Source organism: Notamacropus eugenii, chromosome 2 (assembly GCF_028372415.1).
Source record: "Notamacropus eugenii isolate mMacEug1 chromosome 2, mMacEug1.pri_v2, whole genome shotgun sequence".
In the NCBI taxonomy this organism is placed as follows: domain Eukaryota; kingdom Metazoa; phylum Chordata; class Mammalia; order Diprotodontia; family Macropodidae; genus Notamacropus; species Notamacropus eugenii.
In genome coordinates, this window is record NC_092873.1 from 222,495,283 (window position 1) to 222,513,352 (window position 18,070).

General features: G+C 37.4%; 1 protein-coding gene across 7 annotated transcripts in view; it reads right to left on the reverse strand.

The window, feature by feature from the left end:
* The window catches only part of MTFR2 (mitochondrial fission regulator 2), a 97,329-nt gene that overhangs the window by 71,806 nt on the left and 7,453 nt on the right, over nucleotides 1-18,070 (reverse strand). For all 7 annotated transcript variants that reach the window (XR_011973294.1, XM_072637674.1, XM_072637673.1 and 4 more), the window contains exons 5-6: nucleotides 10,184-10,305; nucleotides 8,443-8,663 (exon numbers count right to left, since the gene is read on the reverse strand). Coding sequence is in view for 6 of the 7 variants with exons in the window: in XM_072637674.1 (XP_072493775.1) it covers nucleotides 8,443-8,663; nucleotides 10,184-10,305 (343 nt within the window). In the remaining variant the exon portion in view is untranslated. The remainder of the gene's footprint in view (nucleotides 1-8,442; nucleotides 8,664-10,183; nucleotides 10,306-18,070) is intronic.

The window sequence follows — 18,070 nt, forward strand, 5'->3', positions numbered from 1 at the left end:
AGATTACAGAAGGAAAAAATGATAAATGTTAAGCAGGGATGTGGAAAAATTGAGACACTAATACATTGTTAATGGAACTGTGAACTGATTCAACCACTGTGGAGAACAATCTAGAATTATGCTCAAAGAGTTATAAAATGTAAACACCTTTTGACCCAGCAATACCACTAATTAGATCTGTTTCCCAAGTTGATCAGGGAAAAAGGAAAAGAACTTATATGTTTTCAAATATTTAAAGCAGCTCTCTTTGTCATGGCAAAGAATTTCAAACTGAGGAGAAGCCCATCAATTGGGGAATGGCTAAACAAGTTGTGGTATATGATTCTGATGGAATACTACTGTAAGAAATGAGGAGCTGGTTGATTTTAGAAAAGCATGGAAATAATAAAAAGTGAAAGGAACAGTGCCAAGAGAACACTGTATACAGTAACAGCAATTGTTTGAAGAATAATTGTGAACAACCAAGTTATTATGAGTATTTTAAATACTCAAATCAACTACAAAGGACCTATGAAGGAAGATGCTATCCACTTCCAGAAAAATAAAGTAGAAGTATGTATAAAATGATTTAGCAGGGGCCGAGCCAAGATGGCAGAGTAGAAAGACACAAAAATGCAGGCGCTCCCCACACAGACCATAAAATACCTGTAGAGAGGGACTCTCAACAAATTCTGGAGCAGCAGAAGTGGAGAACAACAGAGTGAAGGAGATTTCCAGCCCAGGGTGACCTGAAATGCCCACGGGAAACGTCTGTTGCACTAGACACGGAGCCCAGCCCAGCCTTGGCCACGTGGCTGCTGGTGAACAGCCCTCTGGGGCGGAATCTCCAGTCTCAGAATCCCTAGTCACAGCAGTAATGATCCACAGATCCCTCAACCCACAGGCACCAAAGGTCAATGATGGGTTTTTTCAGCTGGCTGGGAAGGGAGAAGGGCCTTCCCACAGCTCCGGCCTCAGGCAGCGGCCAGCAGAGGCAGATGGTGGGTGACAACAGTTTTGATGTCAGCCCCTACAGCAGCCAGCCCCTACAGCAGCCTGAGACCATTGCTGGATTGTAAAAAAAACCCTTAGGGGCACTGAGGAGCTGATTCGTGCCTCTACCCTGTGTAGAGGGCCTGAGGGAGCTCATCTTTGTCTTGCTCTGAATGGTGACCCTGCCCCCACAGTTTGACTGAATCCCACCCCCCCTATGCTGGCTTGGTGGAACCAGAGAGAAAATTCTGCTAAGATTCTGGGCACAAAAATCCCTCCCTGCACCCAGACCAGTACACACTAGATTGTCCCACGTTGGAGGAACTGATATCTTACAGGTCCCCAGAGTATACCCTACTCTTGACAAGGGACCCAAAAGTCAAGTAACTGGTTGGGAAAATGCCCAAAAAAGGGAAAAAAAAATAAGACCATAGAAGGTTACTTTCTTGGTGAACAGATATCTCCTTCCATCCTTTCTGATGAGGAAGAACAATGCTTACCATCAGGGAAAGACATAAAAGTCAAGGCTTCTATATCCCAAACATCCAAAATAAATATTCAATGGTCTCAGGCCATGGAAGAGCTCAAAAAGATTTTCAAAATCAAGTAAGAGAGGTGGGGGAAAAACTGGGAAGAGAAATGAGAGAGATGCAAGAAAAGCATGAAAAGCAGGTCAACACCTTGCTAAAGGAGGCCCAAAAAATGCTGAAGAAAATACCACTTTTAAAAATAGGCTAACTCAATTGGCAAAAGAGGTTCAAAAAGCCAATAAGGAGGAGAATGCTTTAAAAAGCAGAATTAGCCACATGGAAAAGGAGGTTCAAAAGCTCACTGAAGAAAATAGTTCTTTCAAAATTAGAATGGAACAGATGGAGGCTAATGGCTTTATGAGAAACCAAAAAATCACAAAACAAAACCAAAAGAATGAAAAAATGGAAGATAATGTGAAATACCTCATTGGAAGAACAACTTGACCTGGAAAATAGATCCAGGAGAGACAATTTAAAAATTATGGGACTCCTGAAAGCCATGATGAGAAAAAGAGCCTAGACATCATCTTTCATGAAATTATCAAGGAAAACTGCCCTGATATTCTAGAACCAGAGGGCAAAATAAATATTGAAAGAATCCACCTATCACCTCCTGAAAGAGATCCAAAAAGAGAAACTCCTAGGAACATTGTGGCCAAATTCCAGAGTTCCCAGGTCAAGGAGAAAATATTGCAAACAGCTAGAAAGAAACAATTCAAGTATTGTGGAAATACAAATCAGGATAACGCAAGATCTTGCAGCTTCTACAGTAAGGGATAGAAAGGCATGGAATATGATATTCCAGAAGTCAAAGGAACTAGGACTAAAACCAAGAATCACCTACCCAGCAAAACTGAGTATAATACTTCAGGGGAAAAAACGGTCTTTCAATAAAATAGAGGACTTTCCTTTCAAGCACTCTTGAGGAAAAGACCAGAGCTGAAAAGAAAATTTGACTTTCAAACACAAGAATCAAGAGAAGCATGAAAAGGTAAACAGCAAAGAGAAGTCATAAGGGACTTACTAAAGCTGAACTGTTTACATTCCTACATGGAAAGGCAATATTTGTAACTCTTGAAACTTTTTTCAGTATCTGGGTAGTTGGTGGAATTACACACACACACACACACACACACGCACGCACGCACGCACACATACATACACAAACAGAGACAGAGAGCACAAGGTGAATTGAATAGGTTGGCATCATATCTTAAAAAAAATGAAATTAAGTGGTGAGAGAGAAATATATTGGGAGGAGAAAGGAAGAAATGGAATGGGGCAAATTATCTCTCATAAAAGAGGCAAGTAAAAGACTTCTCAGTGGAAGGAAAAAGAAGGGAGGTGAGAGAAAAAAACATGAAGCTTACTCTCATCACATTCAACTAAAGGAAGGAATAAAATGCACACTCATTTTGTTATGAAAACCTATCTTACAATACAAGAAAGTGGGGAGAAGGGGATAAGCAGGGTGGGGGGATGATGGAAGGGAGGGCAGTGGGGGGAGGGAGCAATTTGAAGTCAACACTGTTGGGGAGGGACAGGATCAAAAGAGAGAATAGCAGCAATGGAAGGCAGGATAGGATGGAGGGAAATATAGTTAGTCTTACACAACACGACTATTATGGAAGTCATTTGCAAAACTACACAGATATGGCCTACACTGAATTGCTTGCCTTTCCAAAGGGACTGGGTGGGGAGGGAGGGATGGGGAGAAGTTGGAACTCAAAGTTTTAGGAACAACTGTTGAGTATTGTTCTTGCAACTAGGAAATAAGAAATACAGGTAATGGGGTATAGAAAGTTATCTTGCCCTACATGACAAAAGAGAAGATGGGGATAAGGGAAGGGAGGGATGTTAGAAGACAGGGCAGATTGGTGATGGGGCAATTAGAATGCTCAGCATTCTATATTATATAATATATAAGGGGTGGGGGAGGGGAGAAATGGGGAGAAAATCAAAATTTCGTGGAAATGAATGTTGCAAAAGTTAAATAAATAAATTAAAATTAAAAAAAAAAAAAGATTTAACATACATTTATAAATCTGTGTCAGGGTTAATTGGTGGCACAGTAGATAGAGAGCCAACCTTGGAATCAGGAGGATCTGAGTTCAAATCCAGTCTTAGACACTTGACACTTACCAGCTCGGTGACCCTGGGCAAGTTACTTAACCCCAAATGCATCACACTCTCACACACACACACACACACACACACACACACACACACACACACACACACACACACGAATACTGTTTAGGTTTTTCTCTTTTGTCCTAATTCTTCTTTCACAACATGACTAATATGGAAATATGTTTAACATAATAGTACAAGTATAACCTAAACCTGATTGCTTGTTGTCTTGGGGGATGAGGGAGAGAGAAAAAATCTGGAATTCAAAATTTTATCAAAGTGAATGTTGAAAACTACCTTTACATATAACTGGGAAAAAAATACCATTAAATGGGAAAAAAATAAATCTGTGTCAAATGGTAACCTCTAGTGCAGGGTGAGGAGGAAGGGAGGGAAACAGTTTGGAATGTAAAAATGTAACAAATATAAGTAAAATTTTAAAAATTAAAAGCATCTCACAAAATCACAGGTAAATAAGAGTTGTTAAGATTTCTGTGCAAAATTAGGAACTGCTCCTGAAATGTTATTAAAATAGCGATGTGATTCCTTGGGCAGAAGCAAATTCCCCAGCAAAGGCGTTCCAATGAATCAAGTCAAACAGAAAGCTTACTCTATATTCCAAATTAGCAATCCAGAATAAAAATGCTGATATGATTACAAAGACTACTTTGAAAGGAAAATATCAAGTGTTATTAATTAACATGATATACAATTTTAATTACACTTACCAATAGAAAGTTTTAAATATCTGTAAAAATTATGTGTGCTATAAACAAGACTAACTTGCAAATCCAAGTATTAAACCTGATATATTTACCTACTGTACAGTAGCATTTTACTCTACTCTGTCAATACAAGAGAAATCACCGTAGCTACCTTGAAGTTCCAGTAAACAGGACAATAGCCAATATTCATAAACGCAACTTCAAAATATACAACAAATGATCCCTTAAAAGTAGTAAGTTTATACAAATGACACTGGAAAGTTAGTCAAACTTCCTAGGAGAAGCAAGACATGCCTAAAGAAAACTAGGAAGTTCTCCTCTGAGAAATATCATCCACCTCAACATAATTAAAGTTTTCTGTATCTTTTACATAAAGGCCTTATTTTAAATATAGGTCAGCAGTATCAATAACAATAGCTCACAATGGTAGGACTCATTTTCCTTACAGTGAAGGAGGTAATGCAAACATAATTATTCTCCATTTAAAGACGAGAACTCTGAGACAGACAAGTAAAGCATCTTGCCCCCAGTCACATAATTGATCAACAATAGTGGACCTGAAACTTCAACTCAGTTCTTCTGACACCAGTTCTGGGGGTCTTTCTAGATTATTTCACCTACTTTAAAGCATACAAAAATAGAACTTTTACAGTGTTTACTTAGTTCACAAAACATAAGCATCAAAACTTTTAAGAGAGCTAATCAAATGCCTCATTGTGGCATGAAGATGACCAGGGAAACACTTCGACTATGATGTGGCAATGGCCTGTAAAGCTGGGCAGTCTGAGAGCAGGCGGAGCTCACTGGGGATGGTGTACACCAGAATTAAGTGGCTGAATTTACAATTTACAAATACCACCTGGTAAGTTGTGAAATAACTGCAATCTATAGGTAGTGTATCAATAAGATCATGGGTTCCCAAAGTACTAATGGTACCAATGCAATTTCTGGAGAAGCATGTGGAAGTGGAAGTAAGAGAAGAGAGGAGGATATGAGTCATATATGAACAAAAAAAAAAAATCACACAGGTGAGTTGGAGGGCTTGGAACTAAAGTCTAGTTTGGATTAGTAGGTGAAACTGGATTTTGTGAGAAGAAACTTGACAAAATTTAAGAGAAACTGAGGAAATTTGAATAATCTTGAGGTCTGGAAAATCATCTAGACTGTGCACACTGAGGGAGTAAAAGAATATGGAACAGGGTCAACTTTTAAGGAGGATATAAAAAGATTAAGGATAACTGAAGAGGATGAGGGATGATCAGGAACATAGTAACACAGTGTTGAATAAATCCCTCCAAAAAACAATTACTGAGTAAAGGATTCATTTAATGAAAACTACTGGAACAGCAGGCTTGAAGAAATCAGGCTTATGCAAACACTTCAAAACATATATCAAAATAAGCTCCAAATGGATACATGACATCAACGTAAAAGTTCATGTCAAACAAATTAAAGCATTAAGGAAGAAATTAACTTTAGGAATCTATGGATGATTTACTAAACAAATGATAGTAGGTCACATAAGATAAAATTGATGATGATTTTAAAGAACTTAAAGTTTCTGCACAAATAAATCTAAGATCATTATGATTATAAGGAAAATAAGGAACAGGGGAAAAAAATCTTTGCAGTAAATTTCTCTAATAAAGGTCCTATTTCCAAAATAATAGCTGATTCAAATTTATAAGGCTAAAAGCCATAACCCAACAGATGCATGGTAAAAGGTATACAAGGCAGCTCTCATAAAAAGAAATCCAAACTATCAACAATCATATAACAGCTCCCTAAATTACTAACAATTAGAAAAATGCAAATTAAAGCAAATTTTGAGGATTCAACCTCACAGTCATAGAACTGGCAAATGTGACAAAAGAAAATTACAAATGTTGCCAGGAAAATAAATACACTGTTGATGAAGTTATGAACAGATCCTTTCCTTTTGCCCCAAAAGTTACTAAACTGTGCATACCCTTTGTGCATATCCAATGAGACTAGTACGCCTATAACCCCAAAAAAATCAAAGAAAAAAAAGGTCCCATACAGTACAAAAATGCAGCAGCTCTTTTCTTAACCAAAAATTAGAGACTTACTGGGTATCTCCCTAATGGGAAATGGTTAAGTAAATTGTTGTATATGAATGTAAATGGGACATTATGTGCCCTAAGAAATGACAAAATAGTTTCAGAGCAAACTACAAAGACCTATAAGGAAGGGATGCTAAATAAACTGAATAGAACTAAAATAATATATAGAATGATAACATTATCAAGGAAAACAACTTTGTAAGACTTTAGAACTCTGATGAAACATTCAACCTACCTTCTGCCAGAAAAGTGATGAATTCAGAATGCAGAAAGGAGAATTTTGTTGGAAATGTGTTTTACTAGTATCTATGTATGTCTGTATTTCAGGGTTTTCTTCTTTTAAAAAATTTACTCCAAAAAGGTATAGAAGCACGAAGTAGGAAGGTCAGAATAAAAGACAAATAATTTCAGAAGCAAGCAGACAAACAAGACAGCTTTGAAAGTAACGTTCTATTTCTTATGTACTTTCTTTAAAAAGCAAGCTATAAGCAATAGACTTGCTGTTTTACACACAATCCTCTTGTTCTACCCTACTTTGCACAAGGAAATGTTCCAGGTGTTTAATGAACATGGAATAAAAATGTTTTTGAATCCTTACCATCAAAAAAAAAAAATGGAGGACTAGGGAGTAGAAGCACAAGACAGAAGAATAAAGACAATCTAGTTGGACAAGGCATTTGTGACCCCATTTGGGGTTTTCTTAGCAAAGACACTGGAGACGTTTGTCCTTTCCCTCTCCAGCTCATTTGACAGATGAGGAAACTAAAGTGAACAGAGTTAAATGACTTACTCAGGATCACACAGCTAGTAAGTACTTAAGGTCCGTTTTGAGCTGAGGTCTTCCTGACTCCAGGCCTGATTGTCCTAACTACTGTCCACAGCTAGGTTAAAAAGGTCAAAGGCTAGAAAGTTAAGAAAAAAGAGGAACAGTGGGTGGGGTCAATTAATGAAACAGAAGTTGGTTGGAAGGTGGAGGTGTCCCTAGAGTAATGAAACAAAGGAAAGGAATTTGATTAGAATTGTTAAGCTTCACATTGTTTTTCAGCATTTTTCAGCTGTGTCAGATTCTTCTAGAGCCCATTTGGAGTTTTCTTGGCAAACTCTAGCTCATCTGAGCCAAACAGGGTTGGTGACTTGCCCAGGGTCACACAGTTAGTGTCTGAGGATTAGTGTCTGAGGACAGATTTGAACTCAGAAGATGAATCTTCCTGACTTCAGGTACAGCAACTATCCACCGTACCACCTAGCTGCCTAACTAAATTAGGTGAAAACTGACTTTGAAATTACAACTAGGTTCTTAAGGTTGACCTGCAAACATCCACAAGTATGAAAGAAACAAGGCAGAAAATCCAATCATTTTTGAGAATAAGAGACATTATGCAATGACTCACATGCAAGAAAAGTGGGTTTGGGAGGAGAGGATTGAAATGACACTTGAACTGCAATTTCATCTGAACTTGGCAAGGGAGGGAAGAACACATATATACATACATAGACACACACACAGGCAGGTACAAAAATGCATCTCATGTAATGGGAAAATGAGAGAAGGGGGAATTAGTAGGAGAGTACTTAGTCCTAAACAAAACAAACTCTTAACTAGGGATGTGCAAAAATACTTACAGCTCTTTTTAAGGTAACAAAGAATAAAACTATGATGAGGTGCCCACATATTGGGGAATACAAGTTATAGTGTATAAATGTAATGAAATATTATAGTTCTGTAAGAAATGGAGAAGATTTATATGAACTGATATGGAGTGAAAAGAAGACTTAATAATGACAGGAATATGCTCAAAACAAATAACTGAGAGAATTAGAAATTCTGATCATCACAGTGACCAACCAGCTCTTCTTTAGGTCTTAAAGCAGAGGTTGGGCAACCACTTGTTGGGTATGTTATAATGGGAATACCTTTGTATATGCTTTGGACTATAAGGTTGATTCAAATGCTAGTTGAGAATTACCTAGTCAAAACAAAAGCTGAAGTAAACTTACCAAAAGTAGACCTGTTTTCTGTTTCTTGCATTCCAACAATTGCAGCAATCTGGGAACGAAGAATAGATAGCTCATCTTCAAGGGCAGCTATTTTTTTAATTGCTGCTTCAGTAACAGGAAGATCATTTATTTGCTTTCTTTGTCTTGAAACAGGAATTAAAGATGGAGGCATTAGATTGAAAAATTCATCTTTGTCCTCATAATTTTTCCATATACAATTTCTGAAAAGAAAAGAAGGAACAGCTAAAACATTTCTAGGGAAAAGGAAATTACTTTCCCCTACAAAGAGAGAGACACTCACTCTCCATCCCTAGAACTAGTTACCTTATTTTACAAAAAAAATTTAAAACTTTCATATATTTACACAATTAAATTTATTACATCTAGTGAAGCAGTGAAAGGATATGAATAATTCTCAAAACTAGAACTGCAGCCTATTAATAACCACATGAAAGAATGCTCCAAATCACTAGTAAGAAGTAAAATCAAAATCAAAACCACTCTGAGGTTTCACCTCAAACTCAGCAAATTAGCATGGATTACAAAAGTTGACAATAGTCGGTGCTGGAGTTATTGTGGGAAATAAGCATCTTGGTACGTTGTTGGTAGAGCCAAGGATCAGTACATCCACTTTAGAAAACAAACTGGAGTAATGTTAATAAAAGTAACTAAAATGTCAGCAGGTATGCTCTCTCCACTGGTGCACATCACATGTCCATCCACTCCTTCTCATCCTGTGAGTCAGACATCTTTCTATAAATCCTCCATAGAGCATTTACCCCAACTGACAAGAGGACCATTTTGTGTATACCAATACTACACTAAAACTATTCATCTCTACTAAGTGAAATGCTTTTTTTGTAACTGACAAAAAAATAGACATAGCAAGGTCTATAACTACTATTCAAAATTTTGAAGGAATGAGTCATGATCTATGAATTTGCAAAATCTTGCCCATCCCTTTTTTAAAAATTTGATTTTTATTCTGAACTTGACATCAAAAACACTTCAACATTAAAACAGTAAATAATAAATGAGAGTCATGATAATAATATGGAGATCCTAAAAGGAATGTTAAGGTCAAGTTTACTGTATTCTAATTCCTTGAAAATAAGCATTCTATCTATGGCAAATATGATAAAATTAAATAGAATATTTGATTAAGTACAATATTCCATGACATAACAAGTAACATGAGTTTCATTATATAAATGAAACATGGAAATTCAAAAGGTATACTATATACTTCCTAGTAATTTAATCCAGACTTCTACATTAGTAAGAAAAGATTTGCATCCTAGAAAAACACACACAAAACTTCCATCTCCCCTAGCAAAAGCCCTCTATCACACAGCAAATCAAGCTGTATTCCTTACTACTGTCCACATGGCTAATAATTCAAGCATTGAAATAGGCTTGTATCTAAAATAAGAAAAAGCATTTTAATAATAATGGACCAGACAATTCTGATCAATACTGATCTTTTCTATACCTATTACTCCTCACTAAGTCTAATTCTTTATTGGGAAGATAACTACCTATGTATACACTGGATATGGCAAACACTTATTAAAATGGAGAGACTGACCAAACCATAAAGGCACATAAAATAAGCATAATGTCAAAATTTTAAAGATATTCAATTCAACTCAAACATTCATTAAGCACCTAGAATTTGCAAAGATTTAAATCATTACCTACTCTAATATTTTCCAAGTTCAGCACAGAACACTGAACTTACCTAAATTTGGCATATCTGACTTCATCATTTGCCACACAGAGGATATCAGCAAATGATGGAACCATGGGGGTCAGAGCAGATCCATATTGATCATAGTCTAAGGAGTTCAAGTACTGGAATTGCTAAAGGAAAAAGAGGGGAAAAAAGGTCAAGTCTCCAGAGATAAATGTATTCTGTCTGACCAAAAAATATAATCCATAGAAACAAAATAATTTAAAAATTTAAGTGTGAAAAAAGATTAAAAGATAAAAGAATATAAACATACTACTGTTAGGAAGATTAACAGTGATTAAGTTATTCTATTTTCTAAAATGATATAAATAGTAACATTCTGTTAAGTTTTCTCTGATAAATGTCCCTAATTAACCTCACCAGTCATATATAAGAAAATAACTAGCTATGGAAATTTGCACAGTAGATACTATTATATTTTATGAATCCCTATTATCCACAGAAAAATGTATAATGTAATACTGATATTTATATGGCAAATTAAATCTAACAAAGCACTTTACATTCATTATCTCATTAGAACTTCTACGCAGGAAGCACTTTAGATATCATTATTCTCATTTTATAGATAAGGAAATCAAGGCTCAAAGAAAATTAAGTGATTTGCCAAGGTCACAAAATTAGTGTCAGAGGCGGGACTTGAACCCAGATCTTCCCATTGAAAAACCAACAGCTTCTGAAAATCAATCGATGAGCAATTTTAATTTGGGAAGGCACAATGGAAAGAGCACCAGACCCTGGAGTCAGGAATACTTAAGTTCAAAACCAGCCTCAGATAGTCACTACCAGTATGACTCTGCGCAAGTGACTTAATGCTGTTTTGCATCAGTTTCCTCATCTGTCAAATGAGCTAGAGAAGGAAACAGCAATCCACTCCAGTCTCTTTCCCAAGAAAATCCTAAATGAGGTCACAAAGAGTTGGACCCAAATGAAAATAACTAAACAACAACTTGAAGGAAGTCGGAGCGAGCTAAGGAAGGACATTCAAGGCATGTGTACAGTGGAATCAGAAGAAGGACTGGGGTAGGGAAAGCCTTGAGTCTATGATACTAATCAGAAGGTTACAGTGATGACGTGTTAAGAGCCTGCTCCAAGGTGGCAATTGTGTGAGTGGAGAGAAGGGAAGTACACTATAAACCATCCTTCATTCTCAAAGAGGACCATGACATCAGGGAGGTGATGCCATGACCTAAAAGTGATTTGGATTTAAGTGAAAGAGGGCTGTGCAAAGTCACTTTGGAGTCATCTGGGTCCAATGGCCAAATATGGATCAGGACAACTGGAAATGGACCAGGATGCCACAGGAGGTCTTGGTCTTTTCAAACTGAAGTCTTTAACAGATCTCAGTCTGATTGAGGCAGCACCCATTTAGTAAAGGCTTAAAAAATGAGGCAAAGAAAGATCTCTTAAAAAAAAAAAAATCTAGGAGGAGAAGACCATCAGGGCTTCTGGCCAAAACAAAAACAACTGTTATTTACATTCATTCGGAAACAATCAGTGCCCAAACAGTGACCAAGTCGGGCTTGGTCTGGGACCATAGTGATTTGGGGTTAAGGCTGGCCTTCAAGAGAAAAAAATAAAAAGGAAAAAAATTGAGATTAAAATTTACATTCCCTTTGGGCAGGGCACTGGCAGGTAAGGGTGTGATGCCCTATGTGGAGAGAGAGGAAAGGAAAGAAGGGAGGGGGTGGGGGGGGGGGAGAGAGAGAGAACGAGGGAGGGAGGGAGAGAGGGAGGAAGTCATGTTACCCAGCTGGAAGCTTGGTTCCTAGTGGCCAAGCTCTTTCTCTACTCACAGAGGTACCTATTTGTCCTTTGTTCTAGAAGAGGATCATGACCACTTAGAGGAAGTGATGCCATGACATGCAAGTGAACTGGATTTAAGTGAGGGAAAGCTATGCCAACAAGACTTGGCAACAGATTGATCATATAAGGGAAATTCAGAAAAGGATCTAGAAGAAAAGACAACGAGTTTTGGACATGCAGTGTTTGAAATGCCTATGTGATATCTAGGACAAGATGTCCAAAAGGCAGATGATGGTATGGGTCTAGACCTCAGGAGGAAGATTAGGGCTGACAGAGCTGAGTATAACCTACAAAGACAGTATCACTGAGACTAGGAGAACTGATAAAATCATTAAACAAGACAGTAAAGAGAAAAAAGAGATGAGGACACCCACAGTTAGTAAGTATGACCTAGATAAAGATCCAGCAAAGGAGAATGAGAAGGAATGATAAGAAAGAGAGGGAACCCAAGAGACAGTAGTGTCATGAAAACTTGAGAAAAGGAGAAGAGGGTCAATCAATAATATCAAATGTTACCAAGAGGTCAAGAAGGATTAGGGCTAAGAAAAGGTTATTTGATTTGACAGGGCTCACTTGTGACTTTTTAGAGAACAGTTTCAGTAGAACAATGCTACTGAAAGACTGCACAAAGTTTAAAAGAGAATGAGAGAAACAGAGACACCAGTTACAGGTGGCTCTCTCAAGAAATTTAGCAGATAAAGGGAAGGGAGCTAAATAGAAGCAATTCTAAGACCAAGTGAAGGGTTTTTAAGGTTAAAGAGATGCGAGCATACTTGTAAGCAACAGGGAAGGAGTCAGTAGATTGACAGAGACTGAAGATTACAGAGAGTGAGGAAAAAGGGCCAATCTACTGGAGAAGATGGAATAGGTCTGGCTATCCTGTGCTGAGCTAGATTGGGCTGGGGTGGAAGAAAGGATGCACACAGAGGAATTTGCCTGACAAGAAAAGTCACCTTTTCACAAGAAGGATGAAGGAGATACTGAAGGAAGACATCAGAGTAATATAATATGAAGAGGAGGAAAGAAAAGGGAGCTCTTAGTAAATGCTCTCAATTTTTTTAATGAAGTAGGAGGTGAGGATCTCCAGTGGGGGTAGAAGGTGCCAAAGAATACTTGAAGAATATTGAAAAGCTGCTTTGATGACTGGGAAAATGAACTGATTAAAGGGGCATAAAAGGATTCCCTTGATGCAATAAAGGCCCTGTTGAGATTTAGGGAACAAATTTACAGTGCCCCCAGTCACCTTGGTTTTGTGGCTTTGTCCAATAAATACAGTGAAGAGAGCAGGTGGTAAGAGTAGTCTAAGATCCCATCATTGGAACCAATGATGGAAGTGCACACCGGGGAGAGGGAAAGGGAAGCAATTAAACACTAAGGCTTAATGCCAAGGACTGTGCAACACACTTTACAAATATTATCTCATTTGATCCTCATAATAATCCTGTAAGGTAGGTGACATTATTATCCCCATTTTATAGTTGAGGAAACTGAGGCTGATCGCAGTTAAGTAACTGAGAATGTTCCAGGCACTGCACAAGATGCTATTGATAAAAGAACAAAGAATAATACAACCCATACTCACCACCCACACACACACCCACACCACCTAAACATAAAATGAATAAATACAAGGTAATTTAGCACTTGCACGGAACAAAGATTTCACGAAGATGATGTTACCTGAACTGAGTAATGAAGCAAAAGGACTTTGTGAAATAGATGTAGGGAGGGAGTACAAAACACACATGTGAGTCTGCCAGGGTTAAAGGCTCAAAGATGGGAAATGCAGTCTCACTTGTGAGGAATAGAGAGGCAGTTTCATGGAGTAGCAAAAGTGCAGGGGGCAGAGTAACATGCAATGACGATGGAAAGAGAAAGGGATCAGGCTGTGAAGGGCTTTTAAAACTCAGCTAAAGGCGGAACCAAGATGGTAAACAAAAGGCAAGGACTCCCCTGTTCTCCCCTAAGTCCCTCCAAATACCTTTTAATAATGTCTCAAAACTAATTCTGTTCAGGGCCAGGGTTGAAACTGTGCTCTTTATCCTACATAATGGCTCTCCATGCCCCCACCCCACCCAGACAAACATGAGAATTACAGAAAACAAGGGATATGTAAAATAAATGCCCTCTAGACTCACAGTCTTTAAGATAAGACTGATTAAATTACCAGGGCAGGAGACAAGCAGAATGTCAGGTAGGTTTGCAGTTTCTGTCTATAAATACCCTGACCCTCAGATCAATAAATGGAGTTGGTCTATAGGGATGCAGGCCATCCGCTATAAAATTCTAGAGCAGCAGAACCCACAAAAGGACAGAGTGAAACAATTTTCCAAACCAAGACAACTTAGAAGTCTGGCAGCAAAGGTCTGTTGCACTGGGGTGGCCATGCCAGTGCAGACCAGGACCCACCAAAGCAGGAGGAGACCTTGGTGGGCAGTTTCAGACCTCTTAGTCCAGATGGTAAACCAGCCAGAAGGAGATTACAGAGGTCCATTTGCTGGCACTGGAGGCAGGACTCTATCACACTGCCCATACTTTGGATCTGGGTCTCAATCTTGGGTCTCAGTCCTAGGGCAAGGAGGAACACTAGCACACCAGAGCTTGTTGCTTCAGGCGAGTGAAGACCCTGGTCACGGAACCAGGGTGGAAAAGAGTACTTGTGGTTGCTCAAACACCAGTACAGTACAGGAGAGTAGTAAAAACACGTCTCCTTAGATGATACCTCCTTGGAAGAACCAAAAATTTACAGGGCCCCAGATTTATCACCAAAAATGGCTGCACAAAAAACCTGAAGATTTTTTTGCCCCTCCACTCTGGAAGCAGGGTCCCATTTTAGCTTAGAGTTAAAAGTGAAGAAATAGGGTGAAAAATGAGCGAAGAGTGAAAAGGATTCTGACTACAGAAACTTACTATGGTGACACAAAGATCAAAACACAAACTCAGAAGAAGACAACAAAGTTAAAACTCCTACATCTAAAGCCTCAAAGAAAAATATGAATTGAATATATGAATATGCCATGCAACAGCTCAAAAGGAATTTTTAAAATAAGATAGGTAGAGGAAAAATTGGAAAAAGTGATGAGACTGATGCAAGAAAATCATGAAAAAAGAGTCAACAGAGCTTGGTAAAGAGGGTACAAAAAAATACTGAAAAAAACAAAATAGACCAAATGATAAAACAGGCACAAAAATCTAGTAAAGAGAATGCCTTGAAAAGCAAAATTGGTCAAATGTAAAAAGAGGTACAAAAATCAACTAATGAAAAGAACTCCTTAAAAAGTAGAACTGGTCAAATGGAAAAGGAGGTACAAAAGCTCACTGATGAAAATAATCCCTTAAAAATTAGAACTGAAAATAGAAGCTAATGACTTTATGAGACATCAACAAAACAAAATCAAAAGAATGAAAAAATAGAAGAAAATGTGAAATATCTCATTGGAAAAACAACTGAACTGGAAAATAGATCCAGGAGTGATAATTCAAGAATTATTGGACTACCTGAAAGCTATGATAAAAAAAAAAGTGACGAGACATCATCTTTCAAGAAATTATCAAGGAAAACTGCCCTGATGTTTTAGAACTAGAAGGTAAAACAGAAATTAGAAATCAAAAGAACCCACCTATCACCTCCTGAAAAAGATCTCAAAAATGAAAATATCCAGGAATATTATATAGTCAAATTCCAGAGCTTCCAGGTCAAGGAGAAAATATTACAAGCAGCCAAAAACACATTTCAAATATTGTAGAGTCACAGTAAGAAGAACACAAGATTTAGCAGTTCCTACGTAAAAAGATCAGAGGGCTTTGAATATAACATTCCGGAGGGTAAAGGAGCTAGGGTTACAAGCAAGAATCACCTACCCAACAAAACTGTGTATAATCCTTTAGGGTAAAAAACAGACATTCAATGAAATAAAGGACTTTCCAGCATTCCTGATGAAAAAACCAGAGCTGGATAGAAAATCTGACTTTCAAGCATAAGATTCAAAAGAAGCACAAAAAGGTAAACAGTAAAGAGAAATCATAAGGGATTCAATAAGGTTAAATTGTTTACATTCCTACATGGGAAAAGAAAACTTGCAACTCTTAAAATTTTTCATCATTATGACAGTTAGAAGGAGTATACGTAGATAGAAGGCACAGGTATAAGCTGAATGTGATGGGATAATTATCTAAAAAACCTAAATTAAGGGGTGAGAAAGAAAAATGCACTGGAAGAGGGAAGAGAAAGGTAGAAGGGATAAATTATCCAATATAATAAAAGAAGCCTGAAAGAGATTTTACAGTGGAGGGGCAGCAGAGGGAAAGAAGAGGGAGGGGCCAGTGGGGGTAGCAAGTGAACCTTACTAGAATTGGCTCAAAGAGGGAATAACATACACATTCAGTTGAGTACAGAAATCTATCTTACCATACAAGAACGTAGGAGGAGGAAAGGACTGGGGTAGATGGGAGGGGTGTTGATAGAAGGCAGGGCAGATTTGGGGAGGTAAAAGTCAGAAGGAAAACATTCTGAAAAGGGTCAGGTTGAAAAGAGAGAGAAAGTAGGATAAACAGGAAAAATAGGATGGAAAGAAACACATAGTTGGTAATCATTAAAGTAAAAAAAATTTTACATGAAGTTTCTCTGTTAAAGACTTCATTTCTCAAATATATAGAACACTGAGTCAAATTTATAAATTGGCTAATATGACAGAAAAGGAAAATGACAAATTTTGGAGGAGAATAAAAGAAAATTAAAATACTAATGCACTGTTGGTAAAGTTGTACACTGATTCAACCATTCTGGAAGGCTATAACACCATGTATACTCAACAATACCACTACTAGGTCTATATCCCAAAGTGATAAAAAAAGAAAAAGGAAAGGCACCTATATGTACAAAAATATTTACAGCAGCTCTTTTTGTGGTGGCAAAGAACTGAAGATTGAGGAAATATCCATCAATCATGGACTGGCTGAATAAGTTGTATATAATTGTGCTATAAGAAATGACAAACAGGAAACTCTCAGAAAAACCTGGAAAGATTTACATGAATTGAATAAAAGTGAAATGAGCAGAACATTGCATACAGTAACAGAGATACTGTAAGATGAGCTCTGTGAATAACTTAGCTATTCTCAGCAACATAATGATACAAGGCAATTCTGAAGGACTTACAATGAAGGGTGCACTGTCCATCTCCAGAGAAAGTATTGATGGAGCCCAAATGGAGATCAAAGATACTTTTTCTTTATTTTTCTTGGGATTTTTTGTAATTTTCTTTCACAGCATGACTCACATGGAAATATGTTTTACATGACTACACATGTATGACCTCTATCAAACGGCTTGCGTTGTCAGTGTGGGGAGGGGAAGAGGGAAGGCAGGGAGAGAATTTGAAACTCAAAATTTGAAAAAAATGTTAAGATAGTTTTTACATGTAAATTATATGTAAAAAATATTAAATTAAAAATTAAATTAAACTTTATCTGAGAGCCAATAAAAAACCAGTGAAAGAGAAGTTAGTGTAAACAGAGGAGAGTATGAAATGGTGACACCAAAAATAGATCTAGTGAAACATTTTAAAAAATATACAGAAGGAAAAAGCACATTACAAAAGCATATTACAAAGCACAGTCAAAAAGGATCATTTTGAAAGGTATGAAACTGAGATTCAAGATTTCCTAAGTAATCCTCTTTTTCTGTTTAAGGAAATGCTTTTTTTTTTTTACTGACATTCAAGTTCAGAAGAGACAGAGTTGGCCAAGGGTCAGCACTAAGATAAAGCAGTTAAAGAGAAGGGGACAGATGTGAGAAAAGTTGTAGCTGTAGAAAAAGCAATTTGCAACTGATTTGGATATAGATGAGATGAGAGAGAAAAGAGTTGAGAATAATGCCAAGATTTTCAACATGAACTTGACGGGTTCTAGATGGATGGTGGCACATCTAACAAGAAAGTTGAGACAACTGGAAAATTTTCTGGAACAAAGATAATGAGGTCAGTTTTTGAGATGCCTCCAGCACTTCCACTTTGGAACATGTGGTAGGCAACTGTTATTGTGGGAGTGAAAGGTAAAAAAGTTCACCTC